At 45.8% G+C, this 22,910-nt stretch overlaps 1 protein-coding gene across 6 annotated transcripts in view; it reads right to left on the reverse strand.

The window, feature by feature from the left end:
• Positions 1-22,910, reverse strand: part of LOC119965742 (cadherin-12-like) — a 722,197-nt gene that overhangs the window by 222,035 nt on the left and 477,252 nt on the right. For all 6 annotated transcript variants that reach the window (XM_038796516.1, XM_038796515.1, XM_038796521.1 and 3 more), the window contains 2 exons: positions 17,128-17,422; positions 3,019-3,138 (listed from right to left, as the gene is read on the reverse strand). In XM_038796516.1, coding sequence (XP_038652444.1) covers positions 3,019-3,138; positions 17,128-17,422 — 415 coding nt within the window. The remainder of the gene's footprint in view (positions 1-3,018; positions 3,139-17,127; positions 17,423-22,910) is intronic.

A 22,910-nucleotide genomic window follows, 5' to 3' on the forward strand; every position in this document is an offset into this window, starting at 1 on the left:
ACCTGTCTCTCTGCAGAAGCTGTCTGCCTGTTTCGTATTTCCAGGATGTCATTTTTTAATTTCCGATATCAATCTTTTGTGCTTTTGTATTAATATTGGTATTGTTGTAGTAATAATGGTGCTGCTGTAGTAATAATAGACCCATACCCATATTGAGGAAATATGGGCCGAAGTTAGAAATAGGAAAGGAGCGGTCACACTGTTAGGAGTTTTCTATAGGTCCCCAAATAGTAATAGAGATGTGGAGGAAGAAATTGCAAAACAGATTATGGATAGGTGTGGAGGTCTCAGGGTAGTTGTCATGGGTGACTTTAACTTTCCAAATATTGATTGGAACCTCTATAGGTCGAACAGTTCGGATGGGGCAGTTTTTGTACAGTGTGTGCAGGAGGGTTTCCTGACACAATATGTGGATAGGCCGACAAGAGGAGGGGCCACATTGGATTTGGTACTGGGTAATGAACCGGGCCAAGTGTTAGATTTGTTTGTGGGAGAGCTCTTTGGAGATAGTGACCACAATTCGGTGTCTATCACTATTGCAATGGAGAGGGATAGGGCCATACGGCAGGGTAAGGTTTATAATTGGGGGAAGGGTAATTATGATGTGGTTAGGCAAGAATTAGGGAGCATAAGATGGGAACAGAAACTGTCAGGGAAAGGCACAAATGAAAAGTGGAGCTTGTTCAAGGAACAAATACAGCGTGATAGGTATGTCCCTGTCAGGCGGGGAGGAAATGGTCGTGTGAGGTAACCATGGTTCACTAAAGAGGTTGAATGTTTTGTCAAGAGGAAAAATGAAGAGTATGTAAGGATGAGAAAACAACGTTCAGTTGGGTCGCTTGAGGGTTACAAGGTAGCAAGGAATGAGCTCAAAAAAGGGCTCAGGAGAGCCAGGAGGGGGCATGAGAAGTCCTTGGCGGGTTGGATCAAGGAAAACCCCAAGGTTTTTTACTCATGTGAGAAATAAAAGAATGACCAGGGTGAGGGTACGGCCGGTCAAGGACAGTAGTGGGATATTGTGCATGGAGTCAGAAGAAATAGGAGAGGTGTTGAATGAATACTTTTCTTCAGTGTTCACCAACGAGAGGGGCCATGTTTTTGAGGATGAGAGTGTGATACAGGCTAGTAGGCTGGAGGAGATAGATGTTCTGAGGAAGGATGTACTAGCAATTTTGAAAAACCTGAGGGTCGACAAGTCCCCTGGGCCAGATGGGATATATCCAAAGATATTTTGGGAGGCAAGGGATGAGATTACAGAGCCTTTGGCTTTGATCTTTGGATCCTCACTGCCCACGGGGATAGTGCAAGAGGATTGGAGAGTCGCGAATGTTGTTCCTCTGTTCAAGAAAGGGAATAGGAATGACCTGGTAATTATCGGCCAGGTCTTACTTCGGTGGTCGGTAAGTTAATGGAAAAGGTCCTGAAGGATAGGATTTATAACCATTTCGAAAGATGCAGCTTAATCCGGGATAGTCAACACGGATTCGTGAAGGGTAAGTCTTGCCTCACAAATTTGATTGAATTCTTTGAGGAGGTAACTAGGTGTGTAGATGAAGGTAGAGCAATTGATGTCATATACATGGATTGCTGTAAGGCGTTTGATAAGGTTCCCCATGGTCGGCTCATGAAAAAAGTAAGGAGGTGTGGGATAGAGGGAAATTGGGCCAATTGGATAAGTAACTGGCTATCACGTAGAAGACAGAGGGTGGTGGTGGATGGAAAATTTTCAGACTGGAGACCAGTTACCAGCGGTGTACCACAGGGATCAGTGCTGGGTCCTCTGCTGTTTGTGATTTTTATCAATGACTTGGAGGAGGGGGCTGAAGGGTGGGTCAGTAAATTTGCTGATGACACCAAGATTGGTGGAGTAGTGGATGAAGTGGAGGGCTATTGTAGGCTGCAAAGAGACATTGACAGAATGTAGAGCTGGGCCGAAAAATGACGAATGGAGTGTAACCCTGATAAGTGCGAGGTGATTCATTTTGGTAGGAAAAATTTTAATGCGGATTACAGTGTCAACAGCAGGGTTCTGAGGAATGTGGAGGAACAGAGAGATCTTGGGGTTCGTGTCCACAGATCTCTGAAGGTTGCCACTCAAGTGGATAGCGTTTATTAACAGGGGGCTTGAGTTTAAGAGCCACGGAGTTATGCTGCAACTAAACATGACCCTGGTGAGACCACTTTTGGAGTATTGTGTGGAGTTCTGGTCACCTCACTGTAGGTAGGATGTGGAAGTATTGGAAAGGGTGCAAAGGAGATTTACCAGGATGCTGCCTGGTTTTCAGGATAAGTCTTATGAGGAAAGGTTGAGGGGGCTAGGGCTTTTCTCTTTGGAGCGGTGGAGGATGAGAGGCGACTTAATAGAGATTTATAAAATGATGAGGGGGATAGATAGAGTGGACGTTCAGAGACTATTTCCTCGGGTGGATGTAGCTGTTACAAGGGGGCATAACTATAAGGTTCAGGGTGGGAGATATAGGAGGGATGTCTGAGGTAGGTTCTTTACTCAGAGAGTGGTTAGGGTGTGGAATGGACTGCCTGCTGTGATAGTGGAGTCGGACACTTTAGGAACTTTCAAGCGGTTATTGGATAGGCACATGGAGCCCACCAGAATGACAGGGAGTGGGATAGTTTGATCTTGGTTTCGGACAATGCTCGGCACAACATTGAGGGCTGAACGGCCTGCTCTGTGTTGCACTGTTCTATGTTCTCTGTTCTACACCAGAGGGAACTGCTCTGTCTCATTCACAATAGTGCAGTGGTGTCTTTTCAGCCCACGCGAGAGAGTAATGGGGCCTTAGTTTAATATTTCTTCCAAAATTGGCACCTCCATCACTATAGGAATCCTTCAGTACAGGGGTGGAGTTTCAGCCTGGAGTTTGTGCTCAAATCTCAGTGGAATTTGAGCTCACATTCTGACAAGAGAACTTCACCCTCAGAGCCATGGCGAGGCAAATTTACAAATTGTTGCTTGAATGTAAAAAATAAATTATTCATTTTAGAAAGAAAACCAATTACCTGTTTTGGGATCCACTGAAAAGTATGGCTGTCCCTGCAGGATGCTGTACACCACCCTGGCACTGTTTCCATACGTTGGGTCATCAGCATCCGTTGCTGTTATCTGAAGCACAAAGGAACCTGCAAAACACACAATAAATATTCCAACAGGTTAATCCTTTATGTTCTCTGAATATATCTGTAACGTTTGGAGAAATACAAGAGCAATCCTTCACGACTTGTAAGCAAATAAATATAGAACCAACAGGAGAGGTTTCATATCAAATCCCACTTAAAGGCTTCTTTCAGTTATCATGAAAAGTACGATGAGGTGGTTCTTCGTAGCGAAGCATTGAGCACCACACAGACACCGGTGAGCACTATTCTCAAGCCCAGGACACCATCAAAGTCACCCGCATTCCTGAAAGGCTGTTTCATGAGTTAGTTATGTGACAGCATTGATGCAATGGAGCAGAAGCAGGAAGAATGGCCAGAAGATGGCCTCACCAGTCAAAGCTTGTGTCTTAGAACATAGAACATTACTTTGCATTAGTAGCACCATATTCACAACTTCGAGGCAGCAGGGTAGCATGGTGGTTAGCATAAATGCTTCACAGCTCCAGGGTCCCAGGTTCGATTCCCGGCTGGGTCACTGTCTGTGTGGAGTCTGCACGTCCTCCCCCTGTGTGCGTGGGTTTCCTCCGGGTGCTCCGGTTTCCTCCCACAGTCCAAAGATGTGCGGGTTAGGTGGATTGGCCATGCTAAATTGCCCGTAGTGTCCTAATAAAAGTAAGGTTAAGGGGGGTTGTTGGGTTACTGTTATAGGGTGGATACGTGGGTTTGAGTAGGGTGATCATGGCTCGGCACAACATTGAGGGCCGAAGGGCCTGTTCTGTGCTGTACTGTTCTATGTTCTATGTTCGATAGAGGACACCTCTAAGTCACACACAGCGGAAGGAGAGTTCCTTGCGCTGGGGAGCATCAACTGGGATACTTTAAAGAGAACTGAGATCTGGACAATAACCCGGAAATAACGTTGAAATTGCTGATACCAAACAAACACCATTCTAGTACTGTGCTGTAATAGGAACATAGTAATTGGTTGCGGCCAATCAAGTCCTCAGGTCTGTTTCACCATTCAGTGAGATCATCATGATTGCATAATGGTATCCTAACTCCATCTACCTGTGCTGTGTATCCTGTGTATCCTGCCTTGGCATCATATCCTTTTCTGTTCTGCTTGAGCAAAAAATCTATTAATCTTACGTCTAATGTGATTTATTGAGCGAGCAAAGTTTTGTAGGAGGGATTCCACACTTCTGCTCGATTTTATATGACTAGGTGATTTCTCGCTTCTCTCCTGATTGACCTCTCTCCTATTTTCAGATTATGTCTCCTGGTCCCAGACACTTGCACCAGCAGAAAATAAAAGTCTCTCTATTTTATCAATCCCTTTCAAAATATAAAAACTTCAATCAAATCACCCCTTTTATATTCCAGGCAACGCAAGCCAGGCTAATGGAATCTCTCCTGGTAATCTAACCCCTGGAGCCCTGGTTACGTTCTGCTGAATCTTCGCCGCACTCCCTCCATATATTCTTTCTGAGGGGTACTGCCCAGAACTGGAGAGATGAGGTTTACCCAGACCTTTATACAGCTGCAGGATTATGTCTTGAAATTATTAACCCTGTGCAGGAATAACAGCGAAAGTTGGCTAAGGGCTGATACTTGCTGCAGTGAGAAGTAGTTGATAAAACACATGGGTATGAATACTAAGTAACAGGTGATTGTGTGGGTGCTGCAGTGGGATTTTGGGCTGAATTCTCCAGTTCCCCAGCCGCACGTTTCTTTGTGGTGTGCTGTTCGCTGATGGAATTTCCCATTGAAACTATCCCAGGCTGCTGTGAATCCTGCTGGCGGTGGTGTGCTGATGTCAGGACAAGTGACTCCCAAGCACCAGAGAATTCCAGCCATATTCTTAAACATGTATCCAGGTACATACCAGCCCCAAACAGGAGTGTTCTCCCAAATGGCTAGTTTACAGTGGGGAAAATGTTTCTGTTTTATTCCCATACATTTCAACTGCGGTCCAGCTAAATTTCTATCTCAATTTTAGGATTATTGCATGCTTGGTTTACAGATTTTAAATACTGCAGAATGGGTTCCAGCTATTATTCCCTAATGTGCTGCCCAGCTGCAATTATCATACATCATGGTCCAGAGCAAGTCAACTCTTTGCTCAAAAGCGAATAATTGATTGTAATTGTACTTGGTGCAATGCTGAACCCACTTGAAGGGAGGCGGCCAGCTCCAGGGAATCCCCTAACCGTCCTCCACAGGAATCAGTTTGGAATGTGATTCAGAATGCATGAGGACATCAGCTTCAATGAACTGCCATGTCAAAGTTCTAATGGAAACGTGCCTCAGGATGTCCTGCACCCCTGATTTGACTTTCAATTTTAACCAACGACAAAGGGAGGCAGCATTAAATTCTCATTGGGTATAACTGAAAAATAAATGGTTGTAAATTAACAGAAATAAAAAATATATACACTGGTATCTGATATATAAACAGTCAGATCGGTTAAATTAACCAAATGGCATTCTACTCAAGTGTGGCACACATCTAAAGTTTGTTTTTGAGCATTTAGCTCCAACATGCACGACAGAATAGATCATGCAAAGGATGATGTAGTATCACTTACAATCAGATATAGTTATAAACTATTTATATCTATAATTTAAGTGGCAGGATTATTGGACTGAAGTTAAATGGGAATGAAATTGGGATAATGAGATATGCTTCATGCGAATGAAAGATATGAGTGCGACTTGATGGCCGCTCATCCGCGAGAACAGAATTGTTTGCTCACAGATCTGTGAAGCGCACTGGCAGAAGATTGAGTCGTTGACAGAAAAAAAATAATAACCAAACTAAAAAAAGTGAGAAAGCGATTGAGCTGAGTGCTGGCAGAATGGGAGTTAATAGGAACATGGGATCATAAGGCCCGTGAGCTCGTCCTGCCATTTAATGAGACTGTTGCTGATCTGCGACCTAACTCGTTGGTCTCTGCTCCATATCCCTCAAAATCTTGAGCGAACAAAAATCACGCAAGCTGAGATTTAAAATTAAGAGTTCGTCCCAGCACCAATAGGTCAAAACTTCTGCCACTTCTAAAAAGTATTGTCCCTAATTTTTGGACATAGACGCATACTCCCCGATTAGTGGGAATAGTGGGTGAAATTCTCCGTTTGGGAGACTAAGGGCTGGATTCTTTGGCCGCGCCCGCCACCGATGGGATGTTGTCCGTATAAAGATCTGTTGACCTCGGGCAGGCGGGACCGAAGAATCCGCCTACGTGTTGATGTCGGGACTGAATTGGGAGTGGTTCACGTTCCCATTGGGGCACTCTTTCTGGAGCAATTCAGGACATGCTAATGAGCCAGCACTCTGCTGAGATGAAGAATGTGTAATACCTGGGCCAGCAGATGTTTTAACCACTGGGGCCACAGCTAGCACCAAAAATCCTAGCAGCTGGAGCTGTTTTTAAGCGCTCCACGTACCTCACACTCACTGCACCCATGGGCAGCACAGTGGGTAGTAGAGTTGCTTCACAGCTCCAGGGTTGTGGGTTCGGTTTACAGCTTGGGTCACTGTCTGTGTGGAGTCTGCACATTCTCCCCGTGTCTGTGGGTTTCCTCCGGCTGCTCCGGTTTCCTCCCACAAGTCCTGAAAGACGTGCTGTTAGGTAACTTGGACATTCTGAATTCTCCCTCAGTGTGCCCGAACAGGTGCCAGAATATGGGGACTAGAGGCTTTTCACAGGAACTTCATTGCAGTGTTAATGTAAACCTACTTTTGACAATAAAGATTATTCTTATAAAGATGGCTCAGAGAAGACCTGCTTCTCGAGGTCGTGTGTCCGAGGTGGACCCACTGCTCCATGCAAGTGAGGAGCGGAGGGACACCTTCTTGCCCAGCGTGGGCTGCAGACTCAAGCCTACACTCCTAAACAGCACCTGGGAGGTGGTGGCAGTGGCAGTCAGTGCTGCCAGCCGCACCAGGAGGGGACAGCTGGTGATTCGGAGAAGTGGGAGTCACTGGTGAAGACTCTGCCCTGAGAGGGGCAGAGAACCAGGGAGGGCTCCAAAGGCTGCGGTGCAGGGGTCCTCTAGTTGGGGTGAGCTCTGATGGTCCCTTGTTTCCTCTGCAATGGGGCAGCGCTTCTGAGGAGTGCAAACACCTGGTGGGGTCTTATTGAGCTGGTCCCTCAGCAGGGCTATGAGTGTGTCCAGAGGGGTGGCCTGGGTGAGCTCGGACAGTTTTCAAAGGTTTTGCAGTGTATGTTTAGCCCCCCCCCCCCCACCCCTCTGCAGCTATGGCGACAGACTACGTTTGAAAATACTTGCAGTAATTCACGCTAGCGAGAGATCAACCTGGGGAGGGGGGGGGGGGGGGGTGCATGAAGTGGACAAATGCCAGTTTTGCATGCCACCATCGGCGCAGGGTGCAAACCTGTAACCACCACCAGCGAGTTGCCAGTGCATGGCGCCTGAATCATTGGCAGTGGGCGAGGACCCCGATTTTGGCCGTATGCCCGATTCTCTGCCCGATAGTGGTTCACATTTACGGCATCGTGAGGCGGATAATTTTGGCCGGTTTCTCCCAATCTGCCAGACCAATCACCCATTGAAAACTTCAGTCAAACGTCCCTTAACTTTCTAAATTCCAATGAAAATCACATTAGCTTGTTTAATCTTTACTTGTAGCTTAAAACCTAGGTATCATTTCAGCAAATCTCTGCTGCACTTACTTCAAGATCAATAAATATGTGCTTCCTAAGGTGTGTTTGACCCTGGAATCGATGTTCATTGGACTATGCATGGAATTCCATGGTGCATTTATTCCACTGAATGCTTCAGTAGGGATCTGAAGCACTGCTGGTGAAGGTAACAGAGTAACAGTGGAATCTAGCGATCGGTCACAGACCTAAACAAACAGCTACCCAGGACACTTTTCACTTTGCCGTGCATCGAGTGGGTGGCAGGTGTGCTGATTTGCCAGCTTTCTGCTATCCTCAGCAAGAGACTGGGCCATTTTAGCGGCTTTGAGTCACCATTGTAACACTGCTAAACAACTCCCACTAGCTGTGTGTTGATCAAGCGAGGGGCCAGCAAACTGGGCAATCCTTTGTGGGGACAAGCTGGAGGCCTGGAGTTAGAAATGACAGAATGTGATCATGGAGGAGGCACTGGGGGGGCAGGAAGAGTTTTGCTGGGGCAAGGCAAACATTTATGAATATTCTTCATGGCTTCGTGAAAATCAGTGTTCATGGATGTTTTGCTGCTTTTGAGCTTTGCAGAGTATACTCGTTATCTAAGCATTATGCCGTGCAAGAGTCCCCTTAAGAAATGGGTGTTAATCAAATAGCTGCAGTGATGTCAGTGTGTGGGTGGAGCTGAGCTGTGACACTGCTTTTACTTTCGCTTTGAGCAAAAAGCTGGTTACACGGAGCAGATGTTACACGGACTTTGTCTACCCTCTCTGTTAGACATCAAAGATCCCCCTGCACTATTTCATGAAAAAGCTGGGAAATTATTCCCAGAGTCTGAGTTAATATTTACCCTTCAGAACAAGTAAGTATCACTAAAAATAGGGTTATATGTTTGTCATGGGAATGTTACACTGGAAGTGTAGTTTTGTATGGAAATGGAAACCAAGTGATTTGCAATGTCATTTTACCGTCTGTTAATCAGAAGGTATAATTCATCTGGAGCATACGTGGGTGAGGAGGGAATTGGACTGAATAAAATTATAGTGGCAGATATGAAATGGTTTTTTTTCGCAACCAACAACTTTGGACAGTTCCTCTTTCTTCCTGCCTGACTAAATTTGTAATAAAAACAATTCCAGATGGAACATATGATTTGAAATATCTGACTGCAGCAATATTTTTCAACCCATTACACTCGGAGCATGTTTTTTCCTCAGAAACCTGCCTTTAATGAAGGCAAGTGTCTTTGTAAAATGCAGACTGAATATCAATTAGATAAAAACTGTGTGACAACCTCATTAACAAATAATAAACATGTCAATGTTACTATGGTCTAAACAGCCGACCGTTTCAAATAGCGTCAGATTTTATCAAGAGCAACATTCTCCAATCTGCAGTGGTTATTTAATGATTCGGTGTTACCTTAATGTTCGCACCACTAAACTGTGAAAATTGGCCTAATTGGATAAAACAAATATTGGATCACCAGCTTATATTCCATGACCATATTTTCACAAGAGTTTGGAAATCTGAGCTCCATCACTATCAAACCATAATTAATAAGTTTACTTTATTATTTAAAATAGAAGCAGGGGATTAATCCCAAAGGTCTTGGCCAATATTTGTCAATTAACTTAGAACACAAAAACTAATTATCTGGTTATTATCACGCTGTGTCTGGGAGCTTGCTTTGTACAAAATGGCTGCTGCATCTCCTACATCACAACAGTGATTATATTTCAAAACTACATCAACAGCGGCAAGGTTTTTGGGACATTCAGTGACCATGGAAGGCACGATATGAATCCAAGCCTTTCTTTCCTTTAGATGTGAAAAAGTCAAGCCCTTGGCTTATCCAATGTTTTCTGATCAATTACACGCCAGTGCATGTAATTAACTTTGCACATCCTGACCGATGTTATTTTTTTGGTTGTTCCTTCATGGGACCTGGCTCGGCCAGCATTTATTGTCCATTTCTAATTGTCCTTGAGAAGGTGGCGGTGAACTGTGTAGCCATCTAAAATGGCCACCTGCAAAGGACCATGGGAATTGTGGTCAACTTGGACACAGACAAGTACACAGCCTCTGTGTATTGTGCAAAGAAGCCAGACCTGACCAAAGCTTGCAACCATTAAAAGTTAATCACTATTTCCCCCAGGACAATAGAGTTTGAATCAAGGAGCTACAGCAGTAGCAGACTAACCGGCACCACTTCCCCTTATTTGGAAAGGCCTACGTGCCGAGGACAATGATCGCTCGGGCCCGCCCAGCCATCGAGGTATCTGTGGTGAATGTAACTCCATAATTCACACTGTATTGTATATACATGAGACCATCCATTTGCAAGCGCAGTTGTGTTGCCCGGCCACTAGGGGGAGTAGCGCTGGGAATGCTTAGGCATTTGTACAGGGCTCCACCCTTGGCTCCGCCCACGACTCCTCACCCTGGACTGCTGTATAAATACCAATGCTCAGAGCCAGTCATTCAGTTCATCGAGAGTTCAACGCGGAACAGGCTGGCTCTGTTGTAAGTAGATTAAAACCACTGTTCATATCTTAAAGCACGCGTCTAATGAATTGATGGTTCCATCAGTATCCGCCCCCTAATTGGCCAGGATCAATGAGGGTGATCAAAACACTATCGATCCATTGGGGCTAGATATAGGACCACCCAAAAGGACGCAAAAGAGAAGAAGGATAAGAAGCCTTGTGCACTCGGGATCGCCCTCTTTTGGACCTGCCTGTGTGCGACCAATTGCATCATATCAACCAGCCAAGTTCAACCTGAAGGACGAGTCCAGCCGAGACAAACCTGATGACTTCCAACTGACCCACGTGGACACAGATAAAGGCCTTATCTCCCGCACAGAGCCGGTCACCCCAAAGTTAAGTGAAGATCATCTTAGCTAATAGGTTTAGTTTAGTGCATAGCCGCGTGAATCATTGCATATAAAACAAGTGTGTTTGTTAATAAACTGTCTTTTGGACTAATGTACTGGTTGTGTGGTCATTCGGTCAATATAAGAAACAGCTTGTGGTTCACATAGAAATAAAGAAGTCAACAGCTGCCTTCTTGAACCGGTGCAGTCCCTGTGGTGTAGGTAGACCAACAATGCAGTTAGGGAGGGATTTCCAGATTTGGGCTAAGTGACAGTGAAGGAACGGTGATATGGTTTCAGGTCAGTATGGTGAGTGGCTTGGACAGGAACTCTCTCCTGCTCTCGTCCTTCTTGATGGTAGGAGCCTCAAGATTGGACAGTGCTGTCCAAGGAATCTTGGTGAGTTTCCTGAAGTGCATCTTGTAGATGGCAGAAGTGGCTGCTACTATATATCAGTGGATGAGGGAGTATTCCATCAAACTCCCAGCAGGCTTTGGGGAGCCAGGAGGTTATTTATTCGCCACAGTACTCCTAGCCTCTGACCTGCACTTATAGCCACAGTATTTATCTGCTCGTCAAGTTCATTTTCTGCTCAATGGTAACCCCCAGCATGTTGATAGTAGGGGATTCAGCGATGAAAATATTATTAATTTTCAAGAGCGATGGTTAAATCCTCTCTTATTGGAGATGTGACTTGTGTGGCATGAATGTAACTTGTCAGCCCAAGCCTAGATATTGTCCAGGTCTTGCTGGATTTGGACATGAACTGCTTCATTGTCTGAGGAGTCATGAATGGTGCTGAACATCGTGCAGTCATCTACAAACTTCTCCACTTCTGACCTTACGATGAAAGGAAGGTCATTGATGACTCAACTGAAGATGGTTGGGCCAAGGACACTACCCTGAAGAACTCCTGCAATGATGGTCTGGAACTGCGATGATCAGCCTCCAACCTCCACAACCATTTTCCTTTGTGTTGGATGGGACTTCGATTAGTGGAGAGCTTTCCCTCTGATTCCCATTGATTTCAGTTTTGCTTGGGTTCCTTGATGCCATACTCGGTCAAATGTGGCCTTGATGTCAATCTCACTTCAGGGAGTTCAGATCTCTTGTCCATGTTTGAACCAAAGCCATAATGAGGTCAGGAACTGAGTGGCCCTGGTGGAATCCAAACTGAATGTCAGTGAGCAGGTTAAGCAATACTTGGAAGCCCCTTCCATCACCTAACTAATAATTGAGTGTAAGCTAATGTGATGGTCGCTGTCCGGGTTGGGTTTGTCCTGCTTGTTGTGTGCAGGCTATATCTGGTGATTGTCCACATTGCCAGGTAAATACCACTATCATCGCTCTACTGGAACAGCTTGGCTACGGGTGCAGCAAAATCTGGAACACAAGTCTTCAGTACTATTTCCATTATATTGTCAGGGCCCATAGCCTTTTCAGTATCCAGTGCCTTCATCAGTTCATTGATATCATGTGGAGTGAATCAGATTGGCTGAGTCTGGTATCTGTGAGGCTGGGAACATCCAGAGGAAGCCGAGTTGGATCATCCAGTCAGCACTTCTGGCTGGAGATTGCTGCAAATGCTTCAGCCTTGTCTTTTGTACGATCCGCTGGGCTCCACCGTCATTGATTTCAAACCGATCGAGCAACTCTAGACTGAATCACCTTGAGATGCTGTGGGCCAGCAGCAGAATTGTATTCAACCACAATCTGTAACCCATGGCTTGTCATATCCCCCACCCTACCATTAGCACCCAGCCATGGATCAACCCTGGTTCAATGATGAGTACAGGAGGGCATGCCAGGAGCAACACCAGGCAAACCTAATAATGAGGTGCCATCATCGAGGATGGGGATATTTGTGTCGCCTCCTCTTCCAGTGAGTTTTTTAATTGTCCACTGCGATTCACAGCTGGATGAAGCAGCACTGCAGAGCTTAGACCAGATCTGTTCATTGTGGAATTGCTTCGCTCTGTCTATTACTTCTTGCTTCTGCTGTTTGGCACTCAAATGGTCCTCTGTTGTAGCTTCACCAGGTTGTCACCTCATATTTAGGTTTGCCTGGCCATTTCCAGTGCCTAGATTAATACCGGGTGTTTCGTCCGGTTTCAGGGGCTAGTTTAGCACGGGGCTAAATAGCTAGCTTTTAAAGCAGACCAAGGCAGGCCAGCAGCACGGTTCAATTCCCGTACCAGCTTCCCCGCACAGGCGCCGGAATGTGGCGACTAGGGGCATTTCGCAGTAACTTCATTTGAAGCCTACTTATGACAATAAGCGATTTTCATTTCATTTCTTTTTCATTTCATTCCTTATCATGTAGCGGTTTGATACACCTAAGTGACTTGCAAGGCAATTACAGAGGGCATTTAATAGTCAACCACAATCCTGCAGATCTGGAGTCACATGTAGGCCAGACCAGGTAAAGGCGGAAGATTTCCTTCACATTTGTGAAGCAGATGCGCTTTGAACGACAATTGACAATCGTTTCATCATTAGACTTTTAAGTGGAGATGATTTTCTATTGCACCAACGGCTGTGGTGGGATGTGAACCCAGATCCTCAGAGAATTTCCCTGGGGCTCTGGACTACTATCCCAGTGTCAGTCAAACTACTCCACTGCCTTTCCCTGTATATTGGTCAGGGAATGATGCACCATCAAAATAGGTTTAACTGCTGGTGATGGATTTAATGGAGTTTCTTAAATCCAAAAGCAGAGAAAAGTATCTGCAGACGGTCACTCAAAGTTACTACTTGACAAAATGGGGATACAAGAACCATGAGAATCTCGCCCGCTGGATTCTCCAAATTTTCTGCTGTGGCCGGAGGAGGCGCCTGGTCTCAAAAGTTCTGCGCAGTCCTGTCACAATGCTCCGCCTGGCGGGGGGATAGCAGCCACGTAGCGTAAAGCCCCCGGCTTTACCTGCAAATACGGACAGAGAATGGGCGGTGCACAGCGGCGCCCTGCGGCGACCACACCGTACAACATGGCACTGGCCACATGCAGACTCGGCTTGCCAGATAGTGCCCCCTGTAACTCCGCTCCCCACCCCCAGCCCAACCCTCACCTCTCCTCCAAGCCCCCGCCGAAGACCCCCCTGCCAGCAGAACGGCTCCCCCTCCCCCCGACTGCAGCGGCGCTGAACACAGTCTGCAGCCGCCACGCGAAGTCCCTGAGACGACGCCATCGGGAATTTGGCCCATCGGGGTTGGAATATCGTGGGAGAGGCTCCGGTCACGTCCCGAGGCCGTCCCAACGGCGTACTTAGCGATTACGCCATTTTTGAAGGGGTGGAGCATCCGAAAAACGTCTTCGCGTCGGTTTCGGCGTAAAAAGAGATTCTCCGGCCAATTGCCGAACACGATTTTGCCGTTGGCAATCGGGCAATTCTGCCCATGATATCTGGGGCTAGAAAAATTGAATCATCTTATACGCCGGGTTGACTGATACACCACGATCCCTTTGAATGTTCAGGAATCTGCATACTCCGTTCTGAGCATTTGGGCAACAGCTCTCCATAAATAATCCCACCAGGTGAGGTAGGATCAGGGACCGTGCACCTATTTTGCTTGGGGCAGGTTTGCTTACTCCACCAAATCAATTCAGACATCTTTTGAGTGCTCACCCCCTCACAGACCCAAAACCTACCCTCAATCTTGGAAGGAGGCCCAGCCTGGATCCATCCCCAAGTCACCAAAGAAAATAACCTAGCACAAGGGCGACACGGTAGCACAGTGGTTAGCACAGTTGCTTCACAGCTCCAAGATCCCAGGTTAGATACCCGGCTTGGGTCACTGTTCTCCCCGTGTCTGCGTGGGTTTCCTCCGGGTGCTCTGGTTTCCTCCACAGTCCAAAGATGTGCAGGTTAGGTGGATTGGCCATGTTATATTGCCCTTAGTGTCTAAGAAATGATTTGGTGGGGTTACGGGGATAGGGTGCAGGTGTGGGGATAGGGTGGAGGTATAGGCTTAGGTAGGGTGCTCTTTCCAAGGGCCGGTGCAGACTCGATGGGCTGAATGGCCTCCTTCTGCACTGTAAATTCTATGATAATTCTACTATTTTCATTCATCCCCGGGACTGAACGCACCTATTCTCTTCGAGAGAGACCCACTTGAATCCCCAAAGGACAGAATGCTTCATTTGGTTGAATGTTTTGGCCTCCAACCTTCTGCCAGGTCTCAGGTGAGGCAATCCTCTCGACAGAGTGTCCCAGTGTCAGGCTCTGCCCTATTATGTGTCAGTGATCCTGTGATGAAACCTTGTGATAGTTCAGTGGATTTTGCTGAGTTAACTTGGCTCTTAGAAATCTCGGATTGATAAAAGTAATTCGCTGTATAAATTACCTGAAAAGAAATGTCAGGTGATTAGCTGATCACGGAGAAAAGAACATCAAATGCTGAGCTACACTATCATGCAGGTTAGTCTGCCCGTTCCTCAGAATTTGAGGGTTGCAGGAGCTTTGAATGAAGAATGATTTTGCATTTTTGATCCAGGTGAGGTTTGACACAGATTGGACCGAAAGAAAAACTGCTCCGGTCAAATAATGTGCCTCAAATTGAACATGAGGACAGCATTTCTGCTGTGCAATTTTTATTAGGTAACTGAAAAGCACATCCTGTTCCATGGCACACCAATTCACAGCTGAAATAGTTTTATACTGTGAATTTACAATGACTAGAATTGGATTGAGACAGCCCAAATCTAATCTCACCAAGGACAGTTAAAGCCAGCAAATAGGGAGAAGATTTTTATCAATTCAGAATAAATTCCAACCCAAGCCTCAGTGATCAAAGGATATTGTCAAAGTAGAATGCTGCCCAATCATTCTGCACTCATTGTGTACACCGGTGTCTCTCAATTACTCTCAAATCAATTCACTCACCAACGTTTTACTTCATTAAGTATTAATCATGCTCTTATCAGATGCTGGGCACAATGCTCACAAAACGTCTTTGTGGTTGTTACTCAAGTCCAGCTATCAGCATGTTGGCTTTCTTGGGACGTGACCAGCTGTCAAAAACCAAAACTGGCAGAAAATTGTCCTTAAGCAATAAAGCCGGAGCGATGACTGAGAGACTGCAATCTACTCCACTTCCTTCCTCCACAGGCATGGGCAGCTTCAGCAAATTGTTTCACCTCTAACCCCAATGAAAAATAAACGTGGCTAAAATGATTGCGGGTGAAATTGGACTTTGCCAAGAACACACAATACATGTTCTGCACACCTCCCTACTGTGTCAGTGCAAAACTGAAATGGAATCTAATTTACAACAAGCTGCACATTCACCGTGGGCACATTTCACACTTTTGGGGAACGACCAATTCTCCAACACCTCCTCACCCCTCTTCAGCAGGTTTATAAATTTGCTGTTGTAATTAAAAATCAGCAAAAATGAACAATAGAATTACTTCTCAAATTTCGCCCCCACTATGTGCCAATTATTCACAGAAAGAACCCTGAACTGTGGGATTCTCCGTCGACGGGATCCTCTGCTTCACCGGCAGCGCACTCACACCAAGTGGTTTTCTGACAGCGTCATGTGGGCACAATGGGAAACCCTATTGGCCGGCTGCGGGAACGGAGAATCATGCTGCTGGCAGGGCGCGCCGCCCGGGAAAACGCAGCTGAAGGACCGGAGAACCCCACTCCAGAAATCTATATCCTACCTCATGTTCTGTTGGTTTGAAATTGTTGTTTTCTGCCCCATATTTTGTGCTCCTTGATATAAGAGCAAGGGGCTGGGCCAATGTAGTTTCTTATGGCCTGAGTCTCTCCTACTATGTCAATCAGGTACAAAATGTAATCACCATAGTCCCCGAGGACCATAGGCTGCTCTCCCCTTTTGTGAGACAGCTGACTGGTGGTGATTTAACCTGAGGGTCACCACACTCGATCACTTGGAAAACCCTGATCCTGGCAATCGTCACCCCTTCTTGTGCTTTTGAATAGTAAAGCAACAGAAACAACAGTGAAGACCGGGATGACATTAGTCTATTTTTGGAAATCACTTATGATAATAATAATCTTTTTTACTGTCACAATTAGGCTCACATAAACGCCGCAATAAAGTTCTTGTGAAAATCCCCGAGTCGCCACTTTCCGGCGCCTGTTCGGGTACACAGAGGGAGAATTCAGAATGTCCAATTCACCTAACAAGCATGTCTTTCGGGACTTATGGGAGGAAACCAGAGCACCTGGAGGGAATCCACGCAGACACGGGGAGAATGTGCAGACTCCGCGCAGACAGTGACCCAAGCCGGTAATCAAACCTGGGTCCCTGGCGCTGTGAAGCAACAGTGCTAACCATTATTGTTGGATCAAACGCATTAGCCATTTTGAACATTTTAGCTTCCCCTTGTAGCTATGGGACAGATGAATGGAGGGAAATATATGGAGACTGGATTAAAAAAAAAACAGTAATAGATTGAGGCATCAGCTAAAGCTGACGGCCATAATTATGTTCTGTTCCACTTACCAGCAGGAGACATTTCTGGGACATCAGCAACATAAGGTCCATCCAGAAACTTTGGCTCATTGTCGTTAATATCCTGGACTTTAATGATAAACTCGGATTCTGGCTCCACGGGTCTCCTGGTTAATGTATCTACAGCTTGTGCACGCAGAACATAATAAGGCTTTTCTTCACGATCCAAGCTCTTTATCGCATGGATATCACCCGTTATCTCATCAATGGTGAAGATCGAGCCAGCTCCTTGGCCCAAGAGAGTATACGTTACAGAACCATCACCGGTGTCCAGGTCAGAATGTAACTAGATAAACACATAGAAATCACTAATTATGGGAAGGTAACTGGAAAAAAAATCAAACATAGACCCTGAGAAATGCACCTTACCAAAAATCATACAATTTAATAGTTTGAACATTCTTAAATAATAATAATAACAATGATGCATGTTAAATTTCCTGCCGAATGATTATTAATTTGGGGTGAGTGACAAATATCTTCTTTTTTGCTTGTTCTATCTGAAATTAAGAAATGGTCATTTGGTAATACAGAACTCGAGTATTGCTGGAAAAAGAGACATGCTGCTCAAGCTTTTTGTCTTACACTCATCAGAACATTCACAATATCAAATTCAAAAGGAAGCAACAATTTATGCTGCATGAGACAAGGGGTGCTGATTGTTGTATCTACAGTCTGCGTACACATTTCGACCCTTCAGTTGCTTGCAACAGGCAGAGTACTGACTGTATTCAGTTAACCTGCGCTAATTAAACACAAAATATAATGCCTGATGTAATTGGATTGAGCAACACTTGCTGAACAATCCTGAGTATATTAAGAATTGCACTAACATCTAATTTAGGATTATCAGTCGGGCTCATAAATGTGGCTCAATTAACCGTGCACAAGCTACATATATTCATATACAGAGGCTTGACATCTACAGGAAAAAGAAATAGATCCAGACGTTGCACCTTTTTAGAATAAGCAAAAACAAAGAAGGGGTGGGGAGGAAAATCACTCCTTGATGCATTGTCATGGCAATGCCTCAACCAATCGGAGCTGACTTGCTAACTCATCAGCATGCCTTTTCTCATGCGACATAAGTGGTTGCATCCTTTGAAATTTGGTACTCTTGCACTTGTCTCGAGCGCAAAACGAAAAGCTTTGACAGTATCTCTCTTGTTTTTTTTCCGCAATCCTGTAATTGACAAGTTCTAATCAGAATTTTCATGATTGATGTGGGTGGCATGATGGCACAATGGTTAGCACTGTTGCTTGATAGCGCCAGGGTCCCAGGCTCGATTCCCGGCTTGGGTCACTGTCTGTGCGGAGTCTGCACGTTCTCCTCGTGTCTGCGTGGGTTTCCTCCGGGTGCTCCGGTTTCCTCCCACAAGTCCCAAAAGACGTGCTGTTAGGTGAATTGGACATTCTGAATTCTCCCTCTGTGTACCCGAACAGGTGCCGGAATGTGGCAACTAGGGGATTTTCACAGTGGCTTCATTACAGTGTTAATGTAAGCCCACTTGTGACAATAATAGATTGCTAATGATGCATGTTCTATCAATGTGTTCTGAAGCAAGCATCACAAAATTTAATGGCAATTAAAAATATATAATTAGCTTAACCTTTAATGAAGCAAAATGATTCACAGCATCAGGACTTTATTATGAGGCAAAAGGGCCCTGATTCAAGTCTTAGAATTGTGTTGGGGCAATATATTAGTGAGAGCCTGTCAGCCAGCCACACGATTTACAACATTTAAAACAGAAAGTGCTGAAAAAACCCAGCAGATCTGACAGCATCTGTGGAGCTGGTTTCAAATTTCAAAATGACACGTCTGCCACAGAAAAGTCATCTTGCACTCGAAACATTAACTAAGTGGCTCTGTGAATTGTGCTCCAAAGATTATTCCCTGTTTTATGTCGTACAGAATGTCTCCAATCATTTCTCAAGCGCAGTGTCTAACACCACGAGCAAGCTTAGCCCCAGACCTTGTCCCTGGACCTTGGTCCAGTAATTTTCTCATCAGACTGGTCCCAGTCAAACCAGGTTCCTGGATGTCCAGCCTTGCCGAATGGTCTCAGAGCTGCAGCAAATAAAGGCGAGCCAGAGTGCTAATATCCAATTAAAGCAAACTCTCTCTGTTCACTCTGCTAATTTCTCATTTTGTTCATTCCTCGTAGTCCGGAAATCTCCTTGGACGCAATTCTCCAGCCGCATTGCACCCCAGCGAGAGCACTACGTGGTCAGAGATTACCAGAAGAGGCCTCCAGCGGACCCCCGGCAGCCTCTGCGCCTGACGGGATTCACCCAAATCCCGCGAGACGCCGGAGTCAGAACCCCAACCAAAATGGGAGAGGCCAAATGACGCTCGCGGAATTAGGTCGTAAACCTACTTACGATCTATCTGCGCAGGACCCGCATCGGAACGGCATCGGGGGTTCGGCTCCCAGACCACCGGAGACCGCAGGGTGGTCAGGGTAAGTGCAGGGTGGCTCCCTGGTCCTCCCCCTGCAGCTCGGGCACATTGGCACTGCCACCCTGTCACTGTCAAGGTGCCCGGGTGGCACGACCAATCCGGAGCACTGGTTGGGTGCCAGGGTGGCAGTGCAAGGGTCAGGGGGTGAGGGGGGGCCATCCCAGGAAATGTGGGTGGAGGGGGGTGTTTAAGGGTGAGGAAGTGCAGGGCAGGTAAGTAGGAGCCTCTGGGAGGTTGGAGGGGTGCTGGCTGGAGGTCCTGGAAGGATGGGGGGGGGCTGAAGAGGGGGGGGATCCCCAGGGCTCCAAAGTGGGGTGTCCTTACTCAAGGGGTGTTGGGTAGTATCCATGTGTGTGTGTGTGTGTGTGTGTGTGGGGGGGGGGGGGGGGGGGGGGGTGACATTGCCCATGGGTGGGTGGGGAGAGAAGCCACAAGCTCATTTAGAGATCGGGGCACCCTTTCAAAATGGCGGCCCGATCTCGGAGTTCAGCTGCCCAGTGCTAAAAAAAACTCTCAGTGTGGGCAAAACTAGTGAGAAACTCCCCAGGGCCCAAAAAAGTGAGTAAGTGTCATTGATTAGCGGTGGGGAAGTCGCCAGCAGAGCTGACGGGAAACCCCCTGGAAAACCCGCCACAAATTAACTTTGAAATGTTTTGGGAGAATCAGGCTCCTTGTTTGTGTTGCCTTCCTTAAACTCAATTGAGCAGCAAATCCATCCATTAACAGCTTCACGCAAACATCGACTAATCCAAAACTCAGTTTCCCCAAATATATTTTGTTACAAAATCCGGCACAGTTTAAAACACTCTTCTGCGCGAATGGCTCTTGAATGTGTTTTTGTTTTTGGGATGCTGTTTGGGCTGTGGATTGCAGCAGGAACTGAGTCAAATCCATCCAAATTAATCTAATTGACACACCCGACAGACATCAGACAGAAAGAAGATTTCCACGACACCACCTTGAAGAGACATAAACACAGGTCCCAAGGGCGAAAGCACAGTGTTCTAACCCATTCAGCATTCTACCTGTGCTGATAAATGGTTTGTTTTCAGCTGAAGAGAGAACTCATTGTCCTCAAATTGCCTGTCATTACTTCTGAGCATGGAGTGGAGATACTTCCTTCACGCAGGTTAAAAGCTCATTTAAATCCAACATTGCATTATTGTGTCGCCGATCGTATTTACATACAGCACAAGAAAAATAAACTTGTGCAACCAAATAATAGTTGAATGCACAATGTTTAGTCTATTTGATAAACAAAACACACACTCACGATTATTAATGAGGTCTGGTGGACAAAAGAATAAAATAAATTAATTTTGGGATTTAAATAATGTCAACCAGATTGTGTCATACCATAAGACCATAAGACATAGGAGCAGAATTAGGCCACTCGGCCCATCGAGTCTGCCCCGCCATTCAATCATGGCTGATATTTTTCTCATCCCCATTCTCCTGCCTTCTCCCCATAACCCCTGTAGCCCCTCTTGATCAAGAACCTATCTATCTCTGTCTTAAGGACACTCAGTGATTTGGCCTCCACAGCCTTCTGCGGCAAAGAGTTCCACAGATTCACCACCCTCTGACTGAAGAAATTCCTTCTCATCTCTGTTTTAAAGGATCACCCCTTTGGTCTGAGATTGTGTCCTCTGCTTCTAGTTTTTCCTACAAGTGGAAACATTCTCTCCACGTCCACTCTATCCAGGCCTCGCAGTATCCTGCAAGTTTCAATAAGATCCCCCCTCATCCTTCTGAACTCCAACGAGCACAGACCCAGAGTCTTCAACCGTTCCTCATACGACAAGCTCTTAATTCCAGAGATCATTCTTGTGAACCTCCTCTGGACCCTTTCCTAGGCCAGCACATCGGAAGTCATAGCACCTGGTTCCATACGCGACCCAAAACTGCTCACAATACTCCAAATGAGGTCTGACCAGAGCCTTATATAGCCTCGTAAGAAGTCATACAACACGAGGTTAAAGTCCAACAGGTTTGTTTCAAACACTAGCTTTTGGAGCACTGCTCCTTCCTCAGCTGAATGAAGAGGTATGTTCAAGCAACATATATGTAGACATATTCAAAGATGGCAGACAATGCTTAGAATGTGAGCATTTGCAGGTAATTCAATCTTTACAGATCCAGAGATAGGGGTAACACCAGGTTAAAGAGATGTGAATTGTCCCAAGCCAGGACAGTTGGTAGGATTTCGCAAGCCCAGGCCAGATGGTGGGGGATGAATGTAATGCAACATGAATCCCAGGTCCCGGTTGAGGCCGCACTCATGTGTGCGGAACTTGGCTATACGTTTCTGCTCAGCGATTCTGTGTTGTCGCGCGTCCTGAAGGCCGCCTTGGAGAACGCTTACCCGGAGATCAGAGGCTGAATGCCTTTGACTGCTGAAGTGTTCCCTGACTGGAAGGGAACATTCCTGCCTGGTGATTGTCGCGTGATGTCCGTTCATTCGTTGTCGCAGAGTTTGCATGGTCTCACCAATGTACCACGCTTCGGGTCCCAAGTTAATAAAGCAGATCTGTATGTTCTGCAGGGATTTTGAAGACTCATAATGGAAGTCTTCTAACATTATACAAGCGTACATTATCAACAGGATTCAAAAATTTGGCATCCAATTTTCAGAATGACTGTTTTTTAGCTTTTTGCATGATTCCTCTTCATAGATCAGAGCAATAATGGTCTCCAAATTCCCTGGCCGAACCTATACAGAATATATTTCAACATCTAGTTGGTTTCAGTTGCAGTAGGGCAAGATTTCCTTTGGAGTTCATTTGCTTTCATCTGAACATAAAGACTAATCCAAATGAGTTCAAATGCAGTGCTACAAACAGAGAGAATAGTGAGTGAGTCAGTGTTTGCCACTCTGGATTTCTTACATCCTCTTGTTTCCCACTCTCTCTCTTCAATTATTCCGTGGAAGAGGGGATGCATATTTGGAAGGAATCCCGGTTTATGAATCCTTATGAAAGTATGGGGTGCGGTGGAGATGGAATTCAGGTGGGAGGTCTGAAAGATTATGGTGAACAGCAACTCCTCTTTTTAACTTCAGGGTGATGAGTTGCAGCGAGAAAACACTTTTCAACAAGTCAACAAGAAAACAAGTATTTAAATATCAGAGATCTCGCTTTAACCAGTGTCAGGTCAATTTGGGCTCATTTTGTTTGTAAACCTATGTGCGGGGGGCTCGAGACACACATTAGAGACTTCCAGTAATTAACAAAGGGGTTTATTGACGAAAGACAAAGGCAATTAAATAACAGGCACAGAACACAACAGGACAGGTCTCAACAATTTGGCT

This window comes from Scyliorhinus canicula, chromosome 5, assembly GCF_902713615.1.
Source record: "Scyliorhinus canicula chromosome 5, sScyCan1.1, whole genome shotgun sequence".
Taxonomy (NCBI): Eukaryota; Metazoa; Chordata; class Chondrichthyes; order Carcharhiniformes; family Scyliorhinidae; genus Scyliorhinus; species Scyliorhinus canicula.